General features: G+C 46.3%; 1 protein-coding gene across 1 annotated transcript in view; it reads left to right on the top strand.

The window, feature by feature from the left end:
- The window catches only part of LAMC1 (laminin subunit gamma 1), a 137,537-nt gene extending 126,069 nt beyond the window's left edge, over window positions 1–11,468 (top strand). The window contains exons 26-28 of the mRNA XM_056531876.1: window positions 7,811–7,969; window positions 8,057–8,156; window positions 10,013–11,468. Coding sequence (XP_056387851.1) covers window positions 7,811–7,969; window positions 8,057–8,156; window positions 10,013–10,269 — 516 coding nt within the window. The 3' untranslated portion in view covers window positions 10,270–11,468. The remainder of the gene's footprint in view (window positions 1–7,810; window positions 7,970–8,056; window positions 8,157–10,012) is intronic.
- Window positions 11,469–22,037: the final 10,569 nt, after the last annotated feature.

Here is a 22,037-nt window from a genome sequence, read left to right as displayed (position 1 = left end):
CGTACGGTTTTCAATATGGTTCCATACGGTTTTCAAATTGAAAACGTATACGGGAACTGTATTGCAAAAACTTGGTGTGAATGCAGCCTTATGTAGCTGAGTAGACTGGAGGGGAGAGAATACTTGGAGGACAGCTCACATAGAGATAAGGGAGAGGATTGAAGGCAGTCTACAAGGGAAAAATCATAAAGGCTGTATAGAAGTGTAGAGAGGAAGCACACCAAGCTGTAGAGGCCGTAGAAGAGAAACTAAGCCAAATTTTATAGGAAAACATTTTTGTACCATATTAAGTGCAAAACAAGATAAAAAAAAAATGCTTTTTAAAGATGTCCATAGCCTTTCACCTTTTTTTTCCTGGTAAAGATGTCGGTACATATTAGATGTATCTGGACAATAACTGAGTCTGCTACCATTATAATGAATATAGGGTTTAGGATGACTTGCTTATTATCATTATAATTGTGAAAAATAAAGCACAGTCATTCTTGTGGGGTTATCAGGCAGCATATCTATTGCAAATTTTGAAAGACGAGCACTTTGAAATAGTTTTATCTCATGGATTGCATTAGGGGACACACAAATCACATTTCTCTATCTGCTCCATTGGGGGACACAGACCGTGGGTGTATGCTGCTGTCTTTAGGAGGTGTGACACTATGGCAACAAAAACAGTTGGCTCCTCCCAACAGGATATACCCGCCTTCAGGCTCTGAGCTAATCAGTTTAAGCTTAGTGTCTGAAGGAGATGGACATGGTCTGGTTTGCTCCAGACCAGGTCTTCTGTTTTTTTGTTTTCCTAGTATAGGGACGTGTTAGTTTTTTATTCCTTTTGTTTTCTGTTTTCAGGTGGGGACTGCGGTTCCCCGTTTCCCCATTGCGAATGAGGGGGCACAGACATTGCGTATATGCGCTGTTAACCCCCCCTCGCCAACGGTCAGCGCTTGGGGGGTACCTCATGGGTCCGGGTCCCCCTATTTACCTGCTCGCCTCGCTTGCGCATAGCAGCCAGGCGTGATGCAGGTAACTATAGCTGACTGAAGACTTCACTGAAGACTCCATTAGGTAAGTTATTCTGACTGAGGTAAGTACATTACCCTTTCTCCCCTAGGTGCAACCTCTGGAGACCCTCAGTTTTTGCCCACCTTTTCAGGTTTATGGGGCTGGCTGGTACTGGGGCGAGCAGTGGCATCTTTGGGGGCATAATTTCTTTATTACACTGTTTGTAAGTGCTCTCTGTGTGAGACTGTGTTTTATTACACTGTATGTAAGTGCTCTGTGTGAGACTGTGTTTTACTTGCGGCTGTGCCGCAGCGCCTTATATGCGGCTGACAGCCACGGCACTTTTTCTAGCCGAGCGCACGGAGCGCCAGCTTACTTTCATTTTCTCCGGCAGCTGCTCCCGGTGTTTCTGCCGCTCGCTTACTTCCCCCGAGCGCGTATGTTCTTACATATGCGCTCGGGGCAGGGAGCAGGCGCAATTACTCCTTCGTCCCTGACTTGTACTTAGCTCCGCCCCTAGGGGCCGTAACTCTCGGGGGCGCTCTCTCGCAGTGTGTGTGGTGATTTGTACTGTCGGGCGCTTGAAGCGCCGTCTTCCTTCACCTTGGCAGCTGATGGGGGGGGGGGGGGGGGAGAGATATGTGCGGTGCCCGCTCACTTCCCCGCGGGCGCATATGCGGCTGCATGTGCGCTCGGGGCATGGGGTGGAGGCGCCATTACTCTGGTTCTTCTCGACGGCTGTGCGGTAACTCTGCCCACAGGGCCGCCGGAGCTTCTGGTGGCGCGCATCGCCCTCCAATCAGCGCGCGCGTGTCTGGTGGCGGGGGCCGATCGGCAGTGCCCCTGCTCTGGGAACACCCCTCTCAGGGGTTCACTCTTTTCCTGCCATAGGGGATGCTATTCTGCCCTCCCTCTATACTGAGAACTAGACTGCTAGTCTCTATTTTGTCACAATAACATATTATTCCTACAATGCCCACTGACTCTGCCTGCTCCACTGCTCCTCCAGATCGCCCATTTTCCCCGGATGTTACAATTCCGGTGGATTCGGCCTCCCCTTTAGCCTGGGGTTTCTTCCTATCCCAGTTTATGGCTGAATTGACTCAAGTCCCCCTTGTGGTGGCTGAGGCCTCACGTGACTAGGTGTCTACCTGGAAGAGGTCGGTCTTGCGCCGACCCTCTGGCGGGTCCCGCTCCTCTTTTACACAAGCCTCACGCTCTCTCTCGAAGCATACTAGGGGTGTTTGTCTGACTTTTACATTGAGTCTCCAGGTAGGCGTGGGCATCCCTCCGTGGGTCTCGCCTCCCCGTGTCATCTGGTCACGGACGTCGCTCCTCCAGAGGACGTTTACGGAATCGCCGCTCTACCCTGCCAGAGCCGCGTACCCGGTCAGGGTTGCCCCCCTTCAGGGCTACCTCCATGCGTTCACTTTCGCCTGGTGAACTGGTGAATCAGGTTTCCGAATCGGCATCTGACTCAGAGGACCGCTCGGCTATGGTTGAAACGGTGCACTCATTGGTTGCGGCCATAAGAAACACCCTTCACTTAGAGGACCCTGGATCTTCGGACGTTAATCCTGAAGTATCCTTTCATCGTGCTTAACCAGCACCTGTAGGATTCAGCTCTCACGCTGAACTTCACATCCTTCTAGAATCTGCATGCAAACATCCGGACAAGAGGTTCACTGGAATGAAGAGGGTTCAAGTGCAAGTGCGTTACCCATTCGCCAAGGGCCTTGCCTCTAAGGTGGTTTCCCCTCTCTCAATGGTTCCACCAATTTCCTGCCTCTCTAGGCTACTATACTGCCTCTGGTAGAGGCAGCTGCCTTCAAGGACTCGACGGATCAGACGGTGGAGTCCTTGGCGGAGTTTGCCTCGGATGCAGCAGGCTCTGGGTCCAATTCCCTATTGTTGTGGTGCCCACAACTCAGTCTGGGTATCTTGGCAGGATTTCACCCGGAGGGTCTTTCTTGCTTGGTTCTCCAATGCTGCGGAATTCTGTGCACTGCTTCCATGCAGTCGGTCCGTGGTGCTGCCTTTGCTGTGGGTCCCCTAGCGGCCCTCCGCCGCTCCATGTGGCTTTTGGCGTGGTATGTGGATGCCGCCTCCAAAAGGGTCTCTTACCAAGTTGCCTTTTACTAGTACCCGTCTCTTTGACAAGCGCCTTCTCGAGATTATCTCTGTGGCGCCGGGGGGGGTAAAAGTTACTTGTTGTCTCAGGATAAAGCTTGCTTTTATTCCCAGGGGGAAGTCCTCTTCCTTTCGGACCTTTGGCCCCAATAAGGGATCTCGGCAGGCACCTTTGCGGGACAAGAGGTCCACCTCATTCCGGGCGCGTTCGCCTTGGAAGTCGGACACCAACCGTTCTGACCAAATCGGGTAACCACAATCCCACTTCCACATGGAGTGCAGCCACCACCCGCAGGTTTTTTCTTGGGTGGGTGGTCGTCTCTTACTTTTTTGAGACATCGGGACCACACACATTCAGGAAATCCCAAACACCACGGTCTCCTCCTCCGGGAAGCAGTTTCAGGAGACCCTCTAGTCCCTGCCCAGGGAGTCATTGTCTCTGTTCCTACAGGGGAATATTTGCGGGGCCTTTTATTCCACCTTTTTTTGTGGTCTCCCTGGAAGGCGGTTCTGTACGGCCCCTTCTGGGCCTCAAGCGTCTCACCGCCATCTTCGCTGCCACTTCCGTGGCATCCAGGGCACAAGAGGCGTTTCTTCCTCGGTTGGACATCAAGGATGACTACCTTCATATTCCTATATTTCCCGGCCATCTGCGGTTCCTTCGTCTTCCGGTTCCGGAGGGGCTTTTTCATCTCGTAGCCTATCCCTTTGGTCTGGCCTCTGCTCATCGGGTATTCACCTCGATCCCTGCACCAGTGATAGTCCTGTTGTGATCGTGCGGAGTCTCAGTGATTCCTTACGTGGACGACTTTCTAGTCAAGGCTCTCATCAGAGTCTAGGGACTGTGGGTCTTACACTCCAGACCCCGAATCGCTTCGGGTGGATGTTCAGCCGAGACGAGTCGTTCCTCTCTCCCACCCAGTCTCTGATCTTCTGGGACCTCACTTCCGCGGTCCTTGTCCGAATTTGTCTTCTGCCGGACAACCGTCTGACACTCCTGTCTGGTGTCCACTCTCTTCGGGCCCCGGTTTCCATACAAAATTGTATGGAAGTCTTGGGTCGGCTGGTAGCAGCCATGGAGACCGTGCCCTTTGCTCAGTTTTCATTATTGTCCCCTTTAACTGGCGGTTCTCTCTCTCTATGGGACAGATCTCCTGTGTTTCTCAGTCGCAAGGTTGCTCTCCCTCATCGGATCCGTGAGTCTCTGCTCTGGTGGCTCCGTTGCCCACTTCTTCTTCAGGGGTAACCATTCCTTCCCTACTCGGGCAGGTAGTCATGACTGCTGCCAATCTGTCGGGCTGGGGCGGCATGTTCAGGGATTGGTCGGTTCAGGACCTCTGGCCTCTCCGGGTAGCCCTTCTTCCAATACACTTTCCGGACCTGGGGGCGATTCTTCTTGTCTTCTTCATGGGGAGTCCCATCTTCGGTCCGCATCCAGTCGGACAACGCCTTGACGTCAGTCTGCGCGGCGGCACTCGCAGCTCGGCAGCGTTGTCGAGGTGTCAGAGTCTCCTCTGGACGGAACGTATGTTTCCGGTCTTTTTCGGCGGTTTCCTTCCAGGTGTGCTCACTGGGAAGCGGACTTCCTCAGCCGGTCCTCAGCCAACCCCAGCGAGCGGTCTCTACATCCAGTAGCCTTCGCGCAGACCTACATCCTCTGGGGCATTCTAGACTGTGACCCTTTCGTGTCCGGCACAATCTGAAGATTCTTTCATTTGTATCGATGGTCCCGGGACACCCTGGCTCTAGCCGTGGCTGCCATTGGGATTCCTTGGGGTGGGTTTCCTCTGTCCTCTCTGTTTTCTCTCCTTGCTCTCCTTCCCAGGGTTCTGAGGAAGCTCAAAACAGGGGACGTCCCCACCATTCTGATAGCTCCAGTTTGGCCCCGAAGTTCGTGTTACGCCGACGTAGTCAGGCTCCGGGACGACGCTCCTCTGTGCCTTCCGCTACGCCCGGATCTACTCTCTCAGGGTCCTCTTTGCCACTCCAATTTACAGTCGCTGCATTTGACGGCTTGGCGGTTGAGACTGCGGTTTTGAGGGCCCGCGGGTTCTCTTCCCAAGTCATTCACACCATGCTCAAGGCTAGTAGGCCCTCCTCCGCAGGAATTTACCACCGTACTGGGCGGTCTTATTTTAGTTGGTGTGAAGCTCAGAACTTCTCCCCGGTGACCTTCTCGGTTCTCAGTCTTCTCTTTTTTTGCAGTCGGGGTTGGAACGGGGGTTGTCTCTCAGTTCCCTTAAAGGTCAGGTTTTGGCCCTTACTGTTCTTTCCAGAGGCCCCTGGCTTCTAATCCTCTTGTCCAGACCTTCCTGCAAGGAGTGGCGCATGCCTTTCCTCCTTAGCGGTCACCTTCTCTCACTCACCTTCTCCCCCTTGGGACTTGAGTTCTGAGTGCCCTCCATGGTGCACCCTTTGAGCCCCTTAGAGAGGTGTCTCTCCGCCTCCTTTCTTGGAAAGTAGTGTTTCTTGTGGCTATCACCTCCATCCGGAGAGTGTCTGAACTGGCAGCTCTCTCCTGCCGTTCTCCGTTTCTGGTGATCCACCAAGACAAGGTCGTTTTCCGGCCAGAGCCCTCCTTTTTGCCTAAGGTGGTTTCGGCCTTTCACCTCAATGAGGACCTTGTCCTCCCGTCTTTTTGTCCTGCTCCTTCTCACCCTAAGGAGCGCTTACTACACAAGCTGAATGTAGTTCGAGCTGTTCGGTCTTCTCTCTCCATCACTTCTTCGTTTCGTCAGTGTGATTCCTTTTTAGTCCTTACGGAAGGTCGTCGCAAGGGACAACCTGCTTCTAAGGCCACCATTTCTCGGTGGATTCGGTCTGCCATTTCGGAGGCCTATAGCTGTAAGGGGAAGATTTCTCCTTTCAGGGTTGTGGCTCATTCATTCTACCCGTTCTTTTGGGGCATCCTGGGCTCTCCAGAATAGAGCCTCGGCCTCGCAGATTTGCAAGGCGGCTACCTGGTCATCTTTGCACACTTCCTCGAGGTTCTACCGAGTTCATACCTTCGCATCGGCTGATGCTATTCTGGGCCGTAAAGTGTTGCAGGCTGCAGTGGAATGGCCGTCTGCCTGACTGCTTATCTGCCCACCCAAGGGACGGCTTTGGTACGCCCCATGGTCTGTGTCCCCCAATGGAGCCGATAGAGAAAAGGAGATTTTTTTAACACTTACTGTAAAATCTTTCTCGAAGGATCCATTGGGGGACACAGCTCCCACCCTTTTGGGATTTTCCTTGCTTCTCTGTCCGAGGGTGTGTTCAGTTATGTTTTTTCTTCTGGTTCTCGGACAGTTTGGGGTTTTTCTTGACCTATTATTCTCCTATTGCTCTGGAACTTAAACTGATTAGCTCAGAGCCTGAAGGCGGGTATATCATGCTGGGAGGAGCCAACTGTTTTTGTTGCCATAGTGTCACATCTCCTAGAGACAGCAGCATACACCCACGGTCTGTGTCCCCCAATGGATCCTTCGAGAAAGAGATTTTACGTTAAGTGTTAAAAAAAAATCTCCTTTTATAGGCCCTTGCCACTAGGTGGCAACCCTAGATAGAAAGGTGTATGCTCCACCTAGGCTTCCTAGTAACACTACGCTAACCAGTTTGTGGGAAAAAAAAAAAAACGGAACCAACAAATGGCCTTAGCCTGGGAAGTAAAAAAAAAAAAAACATATGTTGGTTCCTGCTTGTTGCCCTCCTAATTAGCCTAGTGTGAATAGAAGGGGTACAGCCTGCCTAGGCAGAGCCAACACCTTTTTTCTGCCTAGTGTCGCCACCTAGTGGCAAGGGCCTATACCTGTGGTGCTGTCATCCAATGTGGGATTTTTCTGTGAATACATAAATCTATTTTTTAGATGCCCATATTACTCTTCACTTCTCTCCAAGCTTTTGTGCAATCCTGTCATTACCAGCTGAGGAGATGTTTGCTTGGGGAGAGATGAAATCACCACTTGTCTAACTGCTGGCAAAAGGACTATTAATAGAAGTAACTATTATACTCTGTTCTGCTGTATCAGAAGCCAAAATTACATAGAGCAAAACTGCTACATTGAGACAAGTGAGTGTGTGGCCAGTACCTTCATACGCACATATAACCTGTATAGTCCTTACAGGGGTATTCCGGCTTTATACATCTTATACCCAAGAAAAGGGGATAAGATGTATGATCGCAGGGCTCCCACCGCTGGGGACCCCCACAATCTCGGTGTAGACCCCGGCATACTGTGCCTGGCGCTGCCTCAGAGACTGGGACGTAATGTCATGGCCATGCACAATAGTGATGTCACACCCCCGCAAACCTCCCCCTCCAATCATGTTTATGGAGGGGGCGTGACGGCCATCACTCCCCCTCCCATAGACATGAATGGAGGGGGTGTGCCATGATGTCACTAGGGGGCCTGGCTGTGACATCACGTCCCCTTCTCTGAGGCAGCGCCCGGCACAGTATGTCGGGGGCTGCACAGAGATCGGGGTGGATAGGAGATAAGATGTATAAAGCTGGAATAACCCCTTTAAATAGTGAAGCCACACCAAGAGAATTAATAGATACTAAGTGCAGGTGTTTGGAAACTGGGAAGGAGAATTGAGCATGGTCTTTCACGCTGTGGTTGTCTTCAGGTGCACTTTTTGGGAACTATTTGAAAGCTGAATGTCACAGGTTTCCTCTTTGTCTTTATCTTCTGTCCAGAATGCTGCTGCAGCCAAAGCCGACGCTGACAAGACTTTTAAAGATGTCACCGATTTAGATGGAGAATTGCAAGATATGTTGCGTCAGCTGCAAGATGCAGAGAACCAGCTAAATAAGAAGCAGACGGAAGCAGACCAAGACATGATGATGGCAGGCATGGTAAGTAAAAGGAAGTCTCCATCCTAGGAAGGGTGGGTGCCATATGATAGGTGCCTCCAGGAACTAATAACACTACTTTAATTTCAGGCCACCCAAGCCGCACAAGAAGCAGAAGATAATGCAAAGAAAGCAAAGAACTCTGTCAATAATGTCCTTGGAATTATTAATGACTTGCTTGGACAACTTGGTAAGAAAACTTTTGAGACTTTGTGATTGTCTGGATCAAGTGTATCTTTTTATATTGGGTTTTATTCTGAGGCTGGTAAACCATAGATGTGTAGATCATTACAAACTCCAAAAGGGAATGTGTCACCTATATTTATAGATATAAATACAGGTTGTTGTTTTTTTTTTCTAGTCTGTTTCGAATTTCTGATTTAAAAACGTTCTCATGTTTACTACATTATTATGGGGACCCGTCCAATAGACACAGTGAAGGGCGGCACTAGTGATGTAAGTGAATCCAGAGCATAGTATCGTGGGAAAAGCAGTAGCCAAAAAATACAGCGGAGGTGCGGATAGAACTGCAGCACAATACATAAGGCAAAATGGACACTAAGATCCTGCGCTCAGCGCAATCATACCCATTTCGTAGTCGGCATGACTTAAGCAACCGGGAGGAGGAAGGCAGATCCTGCTTTATCTTTATGCTGGTGTCGCCCTTCACAGTAATCTTCTCTATAAGACTACTGAGAAGTCATCTGTACAGAACAGGAAATATCAACTTAAAGGAGTACTCCAGTGGAAAACATTTTTTATTTTTTTTTATTTTATTTTTTTCAATTCAACTGGCTCCAGAAAGTTATAAACATATTTGTAAATGACTTTTATGAAAAAATCTTAATCCTTCCAGTACTTATCAGCTGCTGTATAGTACAGAGGAAGTTCTTTTCTGTTTGAATTTCTTTTCTGTCTGACCACAGTGCTCTCTGCTGACACCTCTGTCCATCTCAGGAACTGTCCAGAGCAGGAGAGGTTTGCTATGGGGATTTGCTCCTACTCTGGACAGTTTCTGACACAGACAAGAGGTGTCAGCAGAGAGCCCTGTGGTCAGGCAGAAAAGAACTACACAATGTCCTCTGGAGTATACAGTAGCTGATAATTACTGGAAGGATGAAGATTTTTTTAATAAGTAATTTACAAATATTAACTTAAACACTCAAGTTAAACAAGAGTTAATTTCCTGATGACTCGCTTTGTTTAAATAAACTCAACCATTGACTTGCAGGTATGCTTCCTCTAAAAGATTGTACCAGTGAACAAGATGATTTAAGATTGAAAAACAAGCCACCCCATGTGGAAACGGAATGTGGGAATTGTGCTAAAACTTGGAAAATTGCAGTAAAACTGGTGCCACACCTGATATGAAAAGCTGCAATGGCTGGTGCCTGCAATACACCTGCCACTCCCTATCAACAATTACTAAAACACCTAAATAACTTGCCCCTCCTTAAAGGGGTACTCCGGTGGGGAAAAAAAATTATTAAATCAACTGCTGGCAGAAAGTTAAACAGATTTGTAAATGACTTCTATTAAAAAATCTTTAGCCTTCCAGTACTTTTTAGCAGCTGTATGCTACAGAGGAAATTCTTTTCTTTTTGAATTTTTTTGTCTTGTCCACAGTGCTCTCTGCTGACACCTGATGCCCATATCAGGAACTGTCCAGAGCAGGAGAAAATCCCCATAGCAAACCTATGCTGCTCTGGACACTTCCTGACACAGACAGAGGTGTCAGCAGAGATCACTGTGGAAAAGACAAAAAAGAAATTCAAAAAGAAAATAATTTCCTGTTCCATACTGCTGCTAAAAAGTACTGGAAGGGTAAAGATTTTTTTAATAGAAGTAATTTACAAATCTGTTTAACTTTCTGGCACCAGTTCATTTAAAAAAATAGGAGTACCCCTTTAACATACTGAACATCCAAACCCCGTCTGATCAAAACTTTTGAAATGTCTGTATGAGATGTCAAAAATTCCTGTTTTTAAGGCCCAAAATAGACCAGTCACTAAATTGCAGAAATTATTTTATTGTTTTGTACAACAGGTAAACTGGATTCTGTGGATGTCGGACAACTCAACGAGCTTGAAAGGACACTAGATGACGCAAAGAAACAGCTCAACGAGAGTGATCTGGACAGGAAGGTGGCACAGCTGGAGGAATCGGCGCGACTGCAAGATGCTGCCCTTCTGTCATACCAACACGACATTGACCAGATCCTGAAAGACATTGATAATCTCGAAGACATTAAAAACACTCTGCCTCCTGGCTGCTACAATACCCCCATTATTGAGAAGCCCTAAGTGCTTGGCAAAAAAAAAAAAAAAAAAAGGAAGGACTTCAGCCACACTTCCTTCCTCACCAACCTCCATGTTTGGCTGTGAAGTGCCTTATTACTCACCCACCCCAGACTATCTGCCCTACACCTCGATCACTCCATGCCCTCCACATATTGAACTTTTTAAGGGGGCAGAATTTAAAACTGTATTATTTCACCTGAACTCTACCACCGTACTCTGTGTACAAGAGGCATCCATTTGAGTGTTGTTGTTCTTGCTACTACAGAGAGAAAATAGAGGTTTGCTGTAATGGTGAGAGAAACAAATGCTCGGGCCTCTCCGCGCGGCGCAGTAACGCCACGGTGCCATGCAGTGATTAGCCAAGGGACTGTTTCTAGCAAGGGTTAACTGCTTCAGTGATGGCTGCAGTCTTCAGTGATATACATGCTAGTGCTCTGCAGCACGGAAGTGGTTAATAAAGCTATGCTTTCAGCCTTCTAGAAAAGTTGGGCCTGTAGCCCCGAAAGTCTTTGGAATGCACGTGTTCCTTGTCTACACTCTGTTAACCTTCCGTTCCCTTTGACTAACCCACTGCCCAGCCTCCTGCCTTATAATGTAGCCATACAGCCAGTATTATCCCTGACAGCGCAGAGCCCTCAGAAATATCAGGGCATGGGCTTCTGATCTTTTGCTGTATAGAAGGGTCCTGTAATGCAGAGACTGGGAAAGTAGAATAGATTTCCCTCCTCTGCCATAAGCTGGTCTATGTAATTGTAAACGGACTAAAGCTTTGCAGCAATGTTGGGGGGCGCAGATGCCTGGGCAAGGTATTCTGATCACGTAATGGTGTGGAGCAGTGTTTCCCAAGCAGGGTGCCTCCAGCTGTTGCAAAACTACAACTCCCAGCATGCCCAGACAGCCGTTGGCATGCTGGGAGTTGTAGTTTTGCAACAGCTGGAGGCACCCTGCTTGGGAAACACTGGTGTGGAGGACTGTCCTGGCATCTCAGAACCGTACATCCAGAGAGAAATCTACTCCCGCAACCAGCAAAGTATTCATGGCACAGTACCACGGGGCCACGTGACGGCATTTGCATTATAAAAGCTTTCATCCAGAATTAGAATGAAGTCATTGTTTCGGGTAGCAAATGGCCTAACACCTTTTTTTTTTTTTTTTTTGTTCCTCCCATTAAAAAAAAAAAAAAAAAAAAAAAGAAAAGAAAATCCACTGGAATATTGTTATAAAGATGCCATAATTTGTATATATACCTTTTACTATAGTTTATATGTTGGCAGTATCAGAGGAGGTGTTTATATCCAGTCCATAGCTATATATTTGAGATTTCTGCACTCTGTAGTATATTAGAATATCATTATTATTATTTTATTATATGGCCACTTGCTGTTCAAAACTAAGGAAGGATCTCACTATTCACTTACGCTTTTATTAACTCATTTCAGGTGAAACGCCATTGCAGCCATTACAGGGATATATATATATACCTGTCACATCTTATGGCCAACCAACATGCACGGTTAGGGAACCAAAAAAAAAAGCTTCCTTTTACAGAAACGGTGACCCTTTATATCAATAGGTTGTTTTGTATTGCTGCTTATCCCTGATTAAGTTGATAGGGCTGAGCTGCAATACCAAGAAAAGCCTATAGATAGATGTGGCGCTGTTTCTGAAAAAGACCTTTTTATTTTTTTTTATATTTTTTTTACCCCCCCCCCCCCCAATCCTTAAAACTTTATTGACGACAGTGGATTTTATCTTGAATCTGCCAACAAATGTATTAGTATGAATCTGATATCCCTATAAATAAAGGGATGTTTCGCTGTTGAAATGATCAAGTTGATATAAATAAATGTTCATCGAGAAGGGATAACCTAGAGCAGCGAGGATACTGGAAGCCCAGAAATATAGACAATAACTCAGTACATCCCTCTTTAGTGATTAGAGCAGTGTTTCCCAACCAGGGTGCCTCCAGCTGTTCAAAAACTACAACTCCCGGCATGCTGTCCGGGCATGCTGGGGGTTGTAATTTGGCAACAGCTGGAGGCACCCTGGTTGGGAAACACTAGATTAGAGACATGAAATTTTTATGTCAGTGACCCATTGTATTGTGACATGCTGCCAATATTTTATTTGGAATTTTAACCGTGACTTTTTAAAATTTGGGGAGGGGGGGGGGGGGGTTGTCGAATAAGTTGCCAAGAAATGAGATGTGATTTTGCACATATTAACAGAAGCTAACACATATTTGTTACTAATCTCCCTTTGGCTAATGTCACACACAAGCTTTGTCCCTCACATTCCCTTTACCAGGGCGCGTATTGCTTGTGGCTCATATGTCGCACTTGTTGTTTTTGTTGCTTTGGATACGGCTTTAAATTTGGAAGAAAAGGAACTATACCAGGTCTGTCTGGAAAATATCCACCCATGTGACTATACAAGGTTCAAAAAACATGGAAGAGTTATCAAAACCTGTGCTGAGGAAAAGTTGCCCAGTTGCCCATAGCAACCAATCAGATCGCTTCTTTCAGTTTGCAGAAGCCTTGTTTAAAATGAAAGAAGCGATCTGATTGGTTGCTATGGGCAACTCAGCAGCTTTTCCTCTGGACAGGTTTTGATAAATCTTCCGGTTACATCTGTCCCTTTGCAAGGTGTTCTCGTGATAATAGGAATGGCTGGATAGTGTCTGGAGAAACCTTGTAAATATATTCTGCCTTTCAGATTGAAATCTCAGTCTTGACTAAAAAGAACTTATAAGTGGCAAATGCATTGAGCTGCTAGAGAACCGGATGTAAAGAGGTTTGCCTTAAAGGGGTACTCCGCTGCCCCGGCGCTCTGAATAATTTGTTTCAAATGCTTGGAGCGGGGGGGGGTTTGTGATGTCACGGCCACGCCTCTCGTCACATCATGCCTCGCCCCCTCAATGCAAGTCAATGGGAGGGGGCGTGGCTGCCGCCACGCCCCCTCCCATAGACTTGCATTGAGGGGGCGAGGCATGAAGTCACAATGGGCGTCGCTGTGACGTCACAACCCCTGCTGTGCCCGCTACAACCATTAGAAAACGAACGCCGGGTCCTGCACAGAGATCGCATTGGGTCACAGCTGCGGGACCCCTGCGATCATCCAAACCTTTGGATAGGGGATAAGATGTCTAGGGGCGGAGTACCCCTTTAAGATTAAAAGTTATCACCTATGCACAGGATAGGTAATAAGCAGGTGGGATGTGACTGCTGGGACCCCCACCAGTTATCAGAACAGAAGTCCCTCCCAAGTGAATTGGGCACGCTATTAGGCTATCTTAGTTGAACTTGATGGATGTGTCTTTTTTTGTGTACCCTATGTAACTATCTTTGTATGTCATAGAGAGTGAATGGAGTGGAGCCTAAACATGCATGTTGCCTCTTCCACCTACGCAGAAAGCAAAGGACCTCCATTCTTATGAGATCCCAATGGTCAGACCGCCAGAAATCAACTAGGTGATAACTTTTAATCTTGGGACAACCCCTTTTAAAGGGGTACTCAGGTGGAAAAAAAAAATTTTATTTAATTTTTTTAAAATCAAGTTAAACAGATTTGTAAATTACTTCTGTTAAAAATTCCAGTACTTATTAGCGGCTGTATACTACAGAGGAAATTGTTTTCTTTTTGGATTTCTTTTCTGTCACAACCACAGTGCTTTCTGCTGCATATGTTTGCTATGGGGATTTTCTCCTGCTCTGGACAGTTCCTAAAATGGACAGAGGTGTCGGCAGAGAGCACTGTGGTCGTAACTGAAAAGAAATCCAAAAAGAAATGCATTTTCTCTGTAGTATTCAGCTGCTAAAAAGTACTGGAAGGATTAAGATTTTTTTTAATAGAAGTAATATACAAATTTGTTTAACTTTCTGGCATCAGTTGATTAAAAAATAAATAAATGAATAAAAAGTTTTCCACTGGAGTAACCCTTTAAGTCCTACTTAGTTCAGAGACCTATGAGGGCAGTACAAGGATTCAGAAACGCCAAAAAACATCCATGTACCGCCCGCTTTAAGCTTCAAGCCCTTCACTAATCAGAAGCTTTGCTCTTTATCCTTCTCCATAAGTGACATTGTAAATACAACCATAGGTGTGGGAGCCAGATTGTTGCCTGAAAAAGCCAACATTTCAGAAGGGGCACAACTGAGGGCGTCAGCATAAATCTTGTTGCTTGCATTGTCAGTCATGTGATCTTTTCCCGTAATGTGTCCATGTGAGAGGAACGTACGACTTACTCTCTGTATAGAGTAAGGGATCCCTCCTAAACGTAATTGGGAATTGCTTCTGCCTGACATTAGCTTTACAGTTCTGAGAAACCGTACATCTGTTACACCTGGTCCTACTATACAGCAATCCCTCATCTGAAGGACACTCCATCCCCACTCCCGTCTATGTATTCGGGTGCTGTTGGAGGGTAACCACCTTTTTTAAATGACACTGGTGCTATAAATGATTTTTGAATTTGCTTGATTCCTGTGAGTGTTTTATTTTTTGTATCCAGATTATAACTCAAGTTGAATGTCTCTTTTGTTCCAGTTTTTATCTTTATTTCTGTAAATATGTTCCTGGCTGGGAGGAGATGGGGTTAGGAGGAGAGGGGAGATTCAGTCATGGCGAAGGTGTGCCCCCGACCCTTTCCCCCGCTCCTTCAGTCCTTCATGTCTTCCACCTGACAGTCTCTCTGAAAACATTCTGTATTACACCCCTGCAGAAGCAAAGACACTTGTTTAGGGTTACAGCACAAAGCTAAATTTTACTCCTTCACTGAAACTCCTCACAGACCCGAACTCGTGTCAGTGTTTCTTCTCTGTTATAACCTCCTCTTGTGTCATCCTTCATCAAAGACCCCTCCCGAAAAGAGAGGCAACCATTTCACCATTGTCAGAAAAAGCTCCTATGGACACAAAACTGTGTGCCCAGCAGTCTCTAATATTGGGCTCATAGCAGACGACAGACTGCTCAGAAGGGGGAGGGAGGGGGTCATCTGTGGTCAATTTTATTTTCTTGTCCAGGGAAGAAAGGGGTTCAACAGAACACAACGCATTTTTTATGTATAAAACAGTATTTCTTATTTATAATAAATTGAATATTTGTAACCCCTTACCTTACTGAAGTTGTACATTTTTTTTTTCCTTTGTCTGATTTTCGTTTTGGACTACAAAGCAGCCTGATCTATCATGAGATTTTGTTGAAAGGGGTATTCTGGCCAAATACATCTTATCCCCTATCACAAGGATAAGGGATAAGATGTCTGATCGCGGGCTACAGGGCTGCTTCTCCAGTCTCAGAAACCTCTCAGTTTCCAGGACTGGAGATGTGGCGTCGTGAATGTAGGTGGCGTGACATGACGTCACAAGGGGGCGTGGCTTAAGGTCATGTCTCCAGTCCCGGAAACTGAGAGGTTTCTGAGACTGGAGAAGCAGCCCCGCAAAGAATGCGGATTCTTTGGATAGAAGATAACATGTATTTGGCCGGAATACCCCTTTAAGTCCTTTATATACTTAGGCCCTACAACTGTTTATTACGGACTAGTGCCGGCCAAACCTGATGATTGCGACAGGACTAGCCAAGCAGCTAATGTCAACTCTCCTGATCCTTTTTAGCTTTCTACCCTCTTGAGAACACCTGCATGCCTTAGCCTTGAACATATCAAGGACAGATTATCGGCCAATAATTACCCTTTCGTAGTGGGCTGAGATCAGCCGATATACAAGCAAACATTTCTTGACCATCAGCTGCATGTGATAGGGAAAAAAAGGTTATATTAACAAACTAGCAATTGTTCGTGCAGCCAAGCCCACCCAATAACGAAGCCATGTCATAGACTCGTTAAATAAGTGCTGATCTAGTAATTCAGCACTTGTGTGGCGCAGCAGTCTTCCCGTTTAATACCACCCTTAAACAGCATGAAAAGTTCCAACAGCTATATTGGTTTCTATAAGAAGATATTAGAAGCGGGCTCCTACCTCCCTAATTTATGTCACTATACAGTATGGCCGTAAATGTTGGCACCCCTGAAATTTTTCAAAAAAATTTCTCACAGAAAAGATTGCAGTAAGGCTGCTTTCACATCTAATTTTTGCAATACGGCTCCAGTATCCGGTTTCAGTGGAAAAAAACGCGTGGAACCATATTGCAAACCGTATGTATAGACATTTCATAGAAAACCGTAGCATCCGGTTGTGTTCGTTTTGCATCATTTACGGTTTTATCAATTTTTTTTTTCCCCTTACACAAAACTGTAGTCTACTATGGTTTTATGTCTGGGTGAAAAACCAGATACAACCCGTACACGTTTTTTTAAAATGGTGGTCAATGGGAACCGTACTGAACCGTAGGTGCGTACTGTTCCATCCGGTTTGCCCAATACGGTTTTGCAGCTTGCACATGTGCAGTGTACGCCGAAAGTTCTTCCCACAAATAGAACAAGAAGAACTTTGTTTAATTGACAAGCATAAAACCATATCCGTTTTTTTTTATTTTTTTTATTTTTTTAAACGTATTAAACCGTATGCAACCGGACATCAGTTTTCAAACCGTATACGGTTTAAAACCATTCAGAGGTATATACGGTTGTATACGGTTCGGTCCTGTTTTGAGACATGTGTTTTTTGTTTTTTTTTACAAAAAACCTGATACGGGAACCTTTTTGCAAAAAGAAGATGTGAATGCAGCCTAACACATGTTTTGCTGTTCCCTTTGTATGTATTGGAACTAAACCAAAAAAGGGAGGAAAAAAAGCAAATTGGACGTAATGTCACACCAAACTCCAAAAATGGGCTGGACAAAATTATTGGCACCCTTAATTTAATATTTGATTGCCCACCCTTTGGAAAAAATTACTGAAATCAGTGGCTTCCTATAACCATCAATAAGCTTCTTACACCTCTCAGCCGGAATGTTGGACCACTCTTCCTTTGCAAACTGCTCCATTGGAAGGGCGCCTTTTCCCAACAGCAATTTTAAGATCTCTCTACAGGTGTTCAATGGGATTTAGATCTGGACTCATTGCTGGCCACTTCAGAACTCTCCAGCGCTTTGTTGCCATCCGTTTCTGGGTGCTTTTTATGTATATTTGGGGTCATTGTCCTGCTGGAACCCAGCTTTCTGACCCTGGGCTTTACAGTGTGACCCAAAATCCGTTGGTAATCGTCAGATTTCATGATGCCTTGCACACATTCAAGGCACCCTGTGCCAGAGGCAGCAGGACAACCCCAAAACATCATTGAACCTCCACCATATTTCACTTTAGGTACTGTGTTCTTTTCTTTGTAGGCCTCATTCTGTTTGGTAAACAGTAGAATGATGTGCTTTACCAAAAAGCTCTATCTTGGTCTCATCTGTCCACAAAAAGTTTTCTCAGAAGGATTTTGGCTTACTCAAGTTCATTTTCGCAAAATGTAGTCTTGTTTTTTTTTATGTCTCTCTGTCAGCAGTGGAGTCCTCCTGGGTCTCCTGCCATAGCATTTCATTTCATTTAGATGTCAACTGACAGCTGACACTGATGCTCCCTGAGCCTGCAGGACAGCTTGAATATCTTTGGAATTTGTTTGGGGCTGCTTACCCACCATATGGACTTTCCTGCATTGACACCTTTCATCAATTTTCCTCCTCCGTCCACGCTCCAGGGAGATTAGTTACAGTGCCATGGGTTGCAAACTTCTTGATAATGTTGCACACTGTGTATAAAGGCAAATCTAGATCTCTGGAGATGGACTTGTAACCTTGAGATTGTTGATATTTTTCCACAATTTTGGTTCTCAAGTCCTCATAGTTCTCCTCCTCTTTCTGTTGTCCATGCTTAGTGTGGCACACAGACACACAATGCAAACACTAAGTGAACTTCTCTCCTTTTTATCTGCTTTAAGGTGTGATTTTTTTATATTGCCCACACCTGTTACTTGCCCCAGGTGAGTTTAAAGGAGAATCACTTGCTGGGAACAATCTTATTTTTCCACAGTTTTGAAAGGGTGCCAATAAATTTTGTCCTGCCTATTTTTGGAGTTTGGTCTTACATTATGTCCAATTTGCTTTTTTCCTCCCTTTTTAGATTTAGTTCAAATATACACGCCCACAAAGGGAATAAACATGTGTATAGCAAAACTTATGTTACTGCAATCCTTTTCTGTTAGAAATACTTCATTTTCTAGAAAAATTTCAGGGGTGCAAACATTTACGGCCATGACTGTATATGTGCTTTGAGCACAGACCATACAGGTTGTCAAAAACTGCATAAAAGGAATACCCTAGACATATGCTGCTTAAAGTGTACCTGTCGTCAACAAAAACTTTTTATATAATGTAGATAACATATGTATGTTTGTGATTACATCGGATAAAAAAATTTCTATATTTCCCGGTCGCCATGACAGCAACACCTGAGAGGCACTCCGCCCCTAGGGACAGGGAACCTGAGGATAAAAAGAAGAACTCTCCTCCTCGGCCTCAGTGTGTTTCCTGTCCCTAAGGAAGCCTGCTGGGGCAGGGGTCCCTGTCTCAGGTCGTGGACTAGTGCTGAGGGCGCACCGGAGCTTTCATTACAATCCCCGTAGTCTCGGGGTAGCACGCACCTGACTGTCTCCCTAGTCGGAGAACCCTGGCGGTCCGGCTCCACTCTACTGCGCCTGTACCTGTGAAGCTTTCTGGTGGGGTCCGGGCGGGCAGCGGCGCATGGTTCTTGCGAGTCTGCACGCATTCGCATGGGATAGGGAGGAGGTCGCCGGCTCCGGAAGTCGCGTCATGAGAGAAGCGACACGTAAGACTGAGTCGCTGCAGTGCGGAAGTGCGGCCTAGTAGTATTTAGGCCGCAGCCGCACATCCTTGCATCCTCCTTAGTGGATGCCAGCCAGCACTGCCAGCGGACAGCCAGCGAACTGCCAGCAAGCCAGCATGAGCTCCAGGGAGGACCCCAGACGTGATCCTGCCGAATCTCCAGCAAAAACTACGTCCTTGGTAGCCAGCGTCCTGAGTGAGTGTATCCATTTCATTTTTAAGCTCTTGTTTTGGTAATGTCTGGTTTGGTTTAATTCTAGGGGGATGTACCTAAAAAGTCATCCAAGAAAACCAAACAACTTGAAAATTGTAACGTGTAAATCAAAGCTACAACAGGGACATGAGAAAATGATTTGCCCTTCTTGTATAGCAAAGGTCGTTTCAGCTGAAATGCCTTCATTAATGTCTTCCATGCAGGACTTAATTAGACTGGAGATACAAAAGTCTGTTAGGAGTGCATTAAATTCTACCCCGTCTCCTGTTCCTACTCCTGTTCCTACTCCTCCCCTTGTCCACAGTTGTGCAGTTAACTGGGTCAGAGGAGGAAGGTATTGTGGTAGAATCAGCAAACTCAGAGGGAGATTCTTCCTCGGATGAAGATACCACATCCGGAAGACTCTTTTTTCAGTCTGAAGATACGGATAACCTAATTAAAAATGTTTTCCTAGCTATGAATATTGGGGATCCTAAAGAGGAAAAAAACAATTCAAGACTTCATGTTTGAGGGGTTAGAACCTAGACAACGCAGAGCTTTTCCTGTCCATAGATCCCTATCAGCCCTGATTAAAAAGGAGTGTGAAAATCCAGATAAAAAAGTTTTCCTTCCCAGGGCGTTAAAAAGAAAATACCCGTTTGACAATCCCGAGTTAGCAGAATGGGAAAAGATACCGAAGATAGATGTGGCCATTTCTAGGGTTTCTAGGAAGGGTGCTCTGCCTTTAGAAGACCTAGGCGTTTTGCGTGATCCCATGGATAAAATATCCGAAACTTTCCTACGAAGAACCTGGGAGGCCGCTATGTCCTCTTTTAAGCCTAATATAGCATCTTCCTGGGTTGCTCGGTCTTTAATACTTTGGTTAGACCAGCTTTCCTCTGATATCCGAAATCAGGTCCCACATGAACAACTGTTAAACTCTATTCCGCTAATAAAAAAGTCAGCGGCTTTTCTGTCAGATGCATCCTCGGATGCTCTTAGACTATCTGCCAGAACTGCCGCTCTGTCAAATTCGCCACGCAGAGCCTTGTGGCTTAAGACTTGGACTGGGGACATCACCTCAAAAAATAAGTTGTGTGCCCTCCCTTGTGAGGGGAAATTGTTTGGGTCGGTGTTGGCTGATATTTTAGAAAAAGCTGGAGATAGGAGAAAGATTTTTCCCTACTCTTCTTAAAAATCCAGGCGTTTTCCCCCCAACTCGAGATCCAGGGGGCAAGGGCGCAGAGGTATCAGCCAGATACCAACCAAGCAGCAACAGCCTGACGTTACCAGGGTGGGCGAGTACCATTGTTACTGGCCCTCCCCAGCCTAAATTTACGCCATCCTGTTACCGCCTAGGCCCAGGAGTGCCATTTTGACGCTCTGGGCCTGTTGTTACTGGCTCTTCCTGGCACTCCTGTGGCAGTGGCTACCAGAGTAATAATTGGAGGTTAGCGCTAGCTGATTTTAGGGCTAACGCTAAGCCCAGCTTAGTAATGGATTCCGTCTATAAGACAGCTTCCACTACTAACCCTGAAAATTCAATTATAAAAAAGACACATTGAAAAATAAAATATTATTTAAAAACACTCCCCCACAGCCCTCGTTAACCATTTTATTGAAATAAAAAAAACGCTGGTCATCGTCGCAGTCCACCGAATCTGAAGTAGTCCTCTGCATTCATGTATCTGAAAGAACAGAAAAACAAGAAATATGGGATAGTAAATTTTTGGCGCTCTCCTCTGGGAAGAGCGCACATAATGCAACGTGTTCCTAAACAGGGAGCCTCCAATTGTTGCTAAACTACAACTCCCTGTAGGGGGGCTGTAGTTAAGCAACAGCTGGAGTCTCCCTGTTTGGGAACAAACTGCTCTGTTCCCATTATGCAAAATGCATAATGTGAACAGAGATCTGTCCCTCCGCCCTTGTACTACTACTCCTATCATGGGATAGAGTCTGTCCCATGATGGGAGTAGTTGTAGTACCGCAGCGCTGCTTAGGGATGGCACTTGCACATCCCCCGGCTGCGGGACTTTTAGGACTACTACTCCCATCATGGACAGAATCTGCCCGTGATGGGAGTTGTAGTCCAGGGGCTCAGGTGTAGATCGCACCGGGTCATTCCGCAGAGACCCGCTGCGATCCGCATTTAAGTTAACAAGCCGGCGGTACATGCGGCTACTGTCATCAGAGCTCCTGTGTTCCGGCGGCGGGGATTATGAATTATGACAGTGTATATAGAAGCCGGCGGGCAGCGCAGTGTAGACCCATGTACCGCCGGTTTGTATAGTTAATAAATGCGGATCGCAGCGGATCTCCAGAGAATGATCTGCTGCGATCCGCATTTAAGTTAACAAGCCGGCGTTACATGAGGCTACATCGCGCTCCCTGCCGGTTTCTATATACACTGTCATAATTCATAATCCCCGCTGCCAGAACACAGGAGCTCTGATTGGTGAATAGCTATTGACCAATTGAAGCTCCCGGCGGGGATTATGAATTATGACAGTGTATATAGAAGCTGGCAGGGAGCGCGATGTAGCCGCATGTACCACCGGCTTGTTAACTTAAATGCGAATCTCAGCGGGTCTCTGCAGAATGACCAGGTGCGATCTGCACCTCAGCCCCATGACTACAACTCCGATCATGGGCAGAGTCTGTCCATGATGGGATTAGTAGTCCTATAAAGTCCCGCAGCCAGGGGAAGTGCAAGTGCCATCCCTCAGCAGCGCCGCGGTGCTACAACTACTCCCATCATGATACAGACTATGTCCCATGATAGGAGTAGTAGTCCAAG

Source organism: Hyla sarda, chromosome 7 (assembly GCF_029499605.1).
Source record: "Hyla sarda isolate aHylSar1 chromosome 7, aHylSar1.hap1, whole genome shotgun sequence".
In the NCBI taxonomy this organism is placed as follows: Eukaryota; Metazoa; Chordata; class Amphibia; order Anura; family Hylidae; genus Hyla; species Hyla sarda.
The sequence above is the reverse complement of the archived record's forward strand: the minus strand, read 5'-3'. Positions and strand labels throughout refer to the sequence as shown.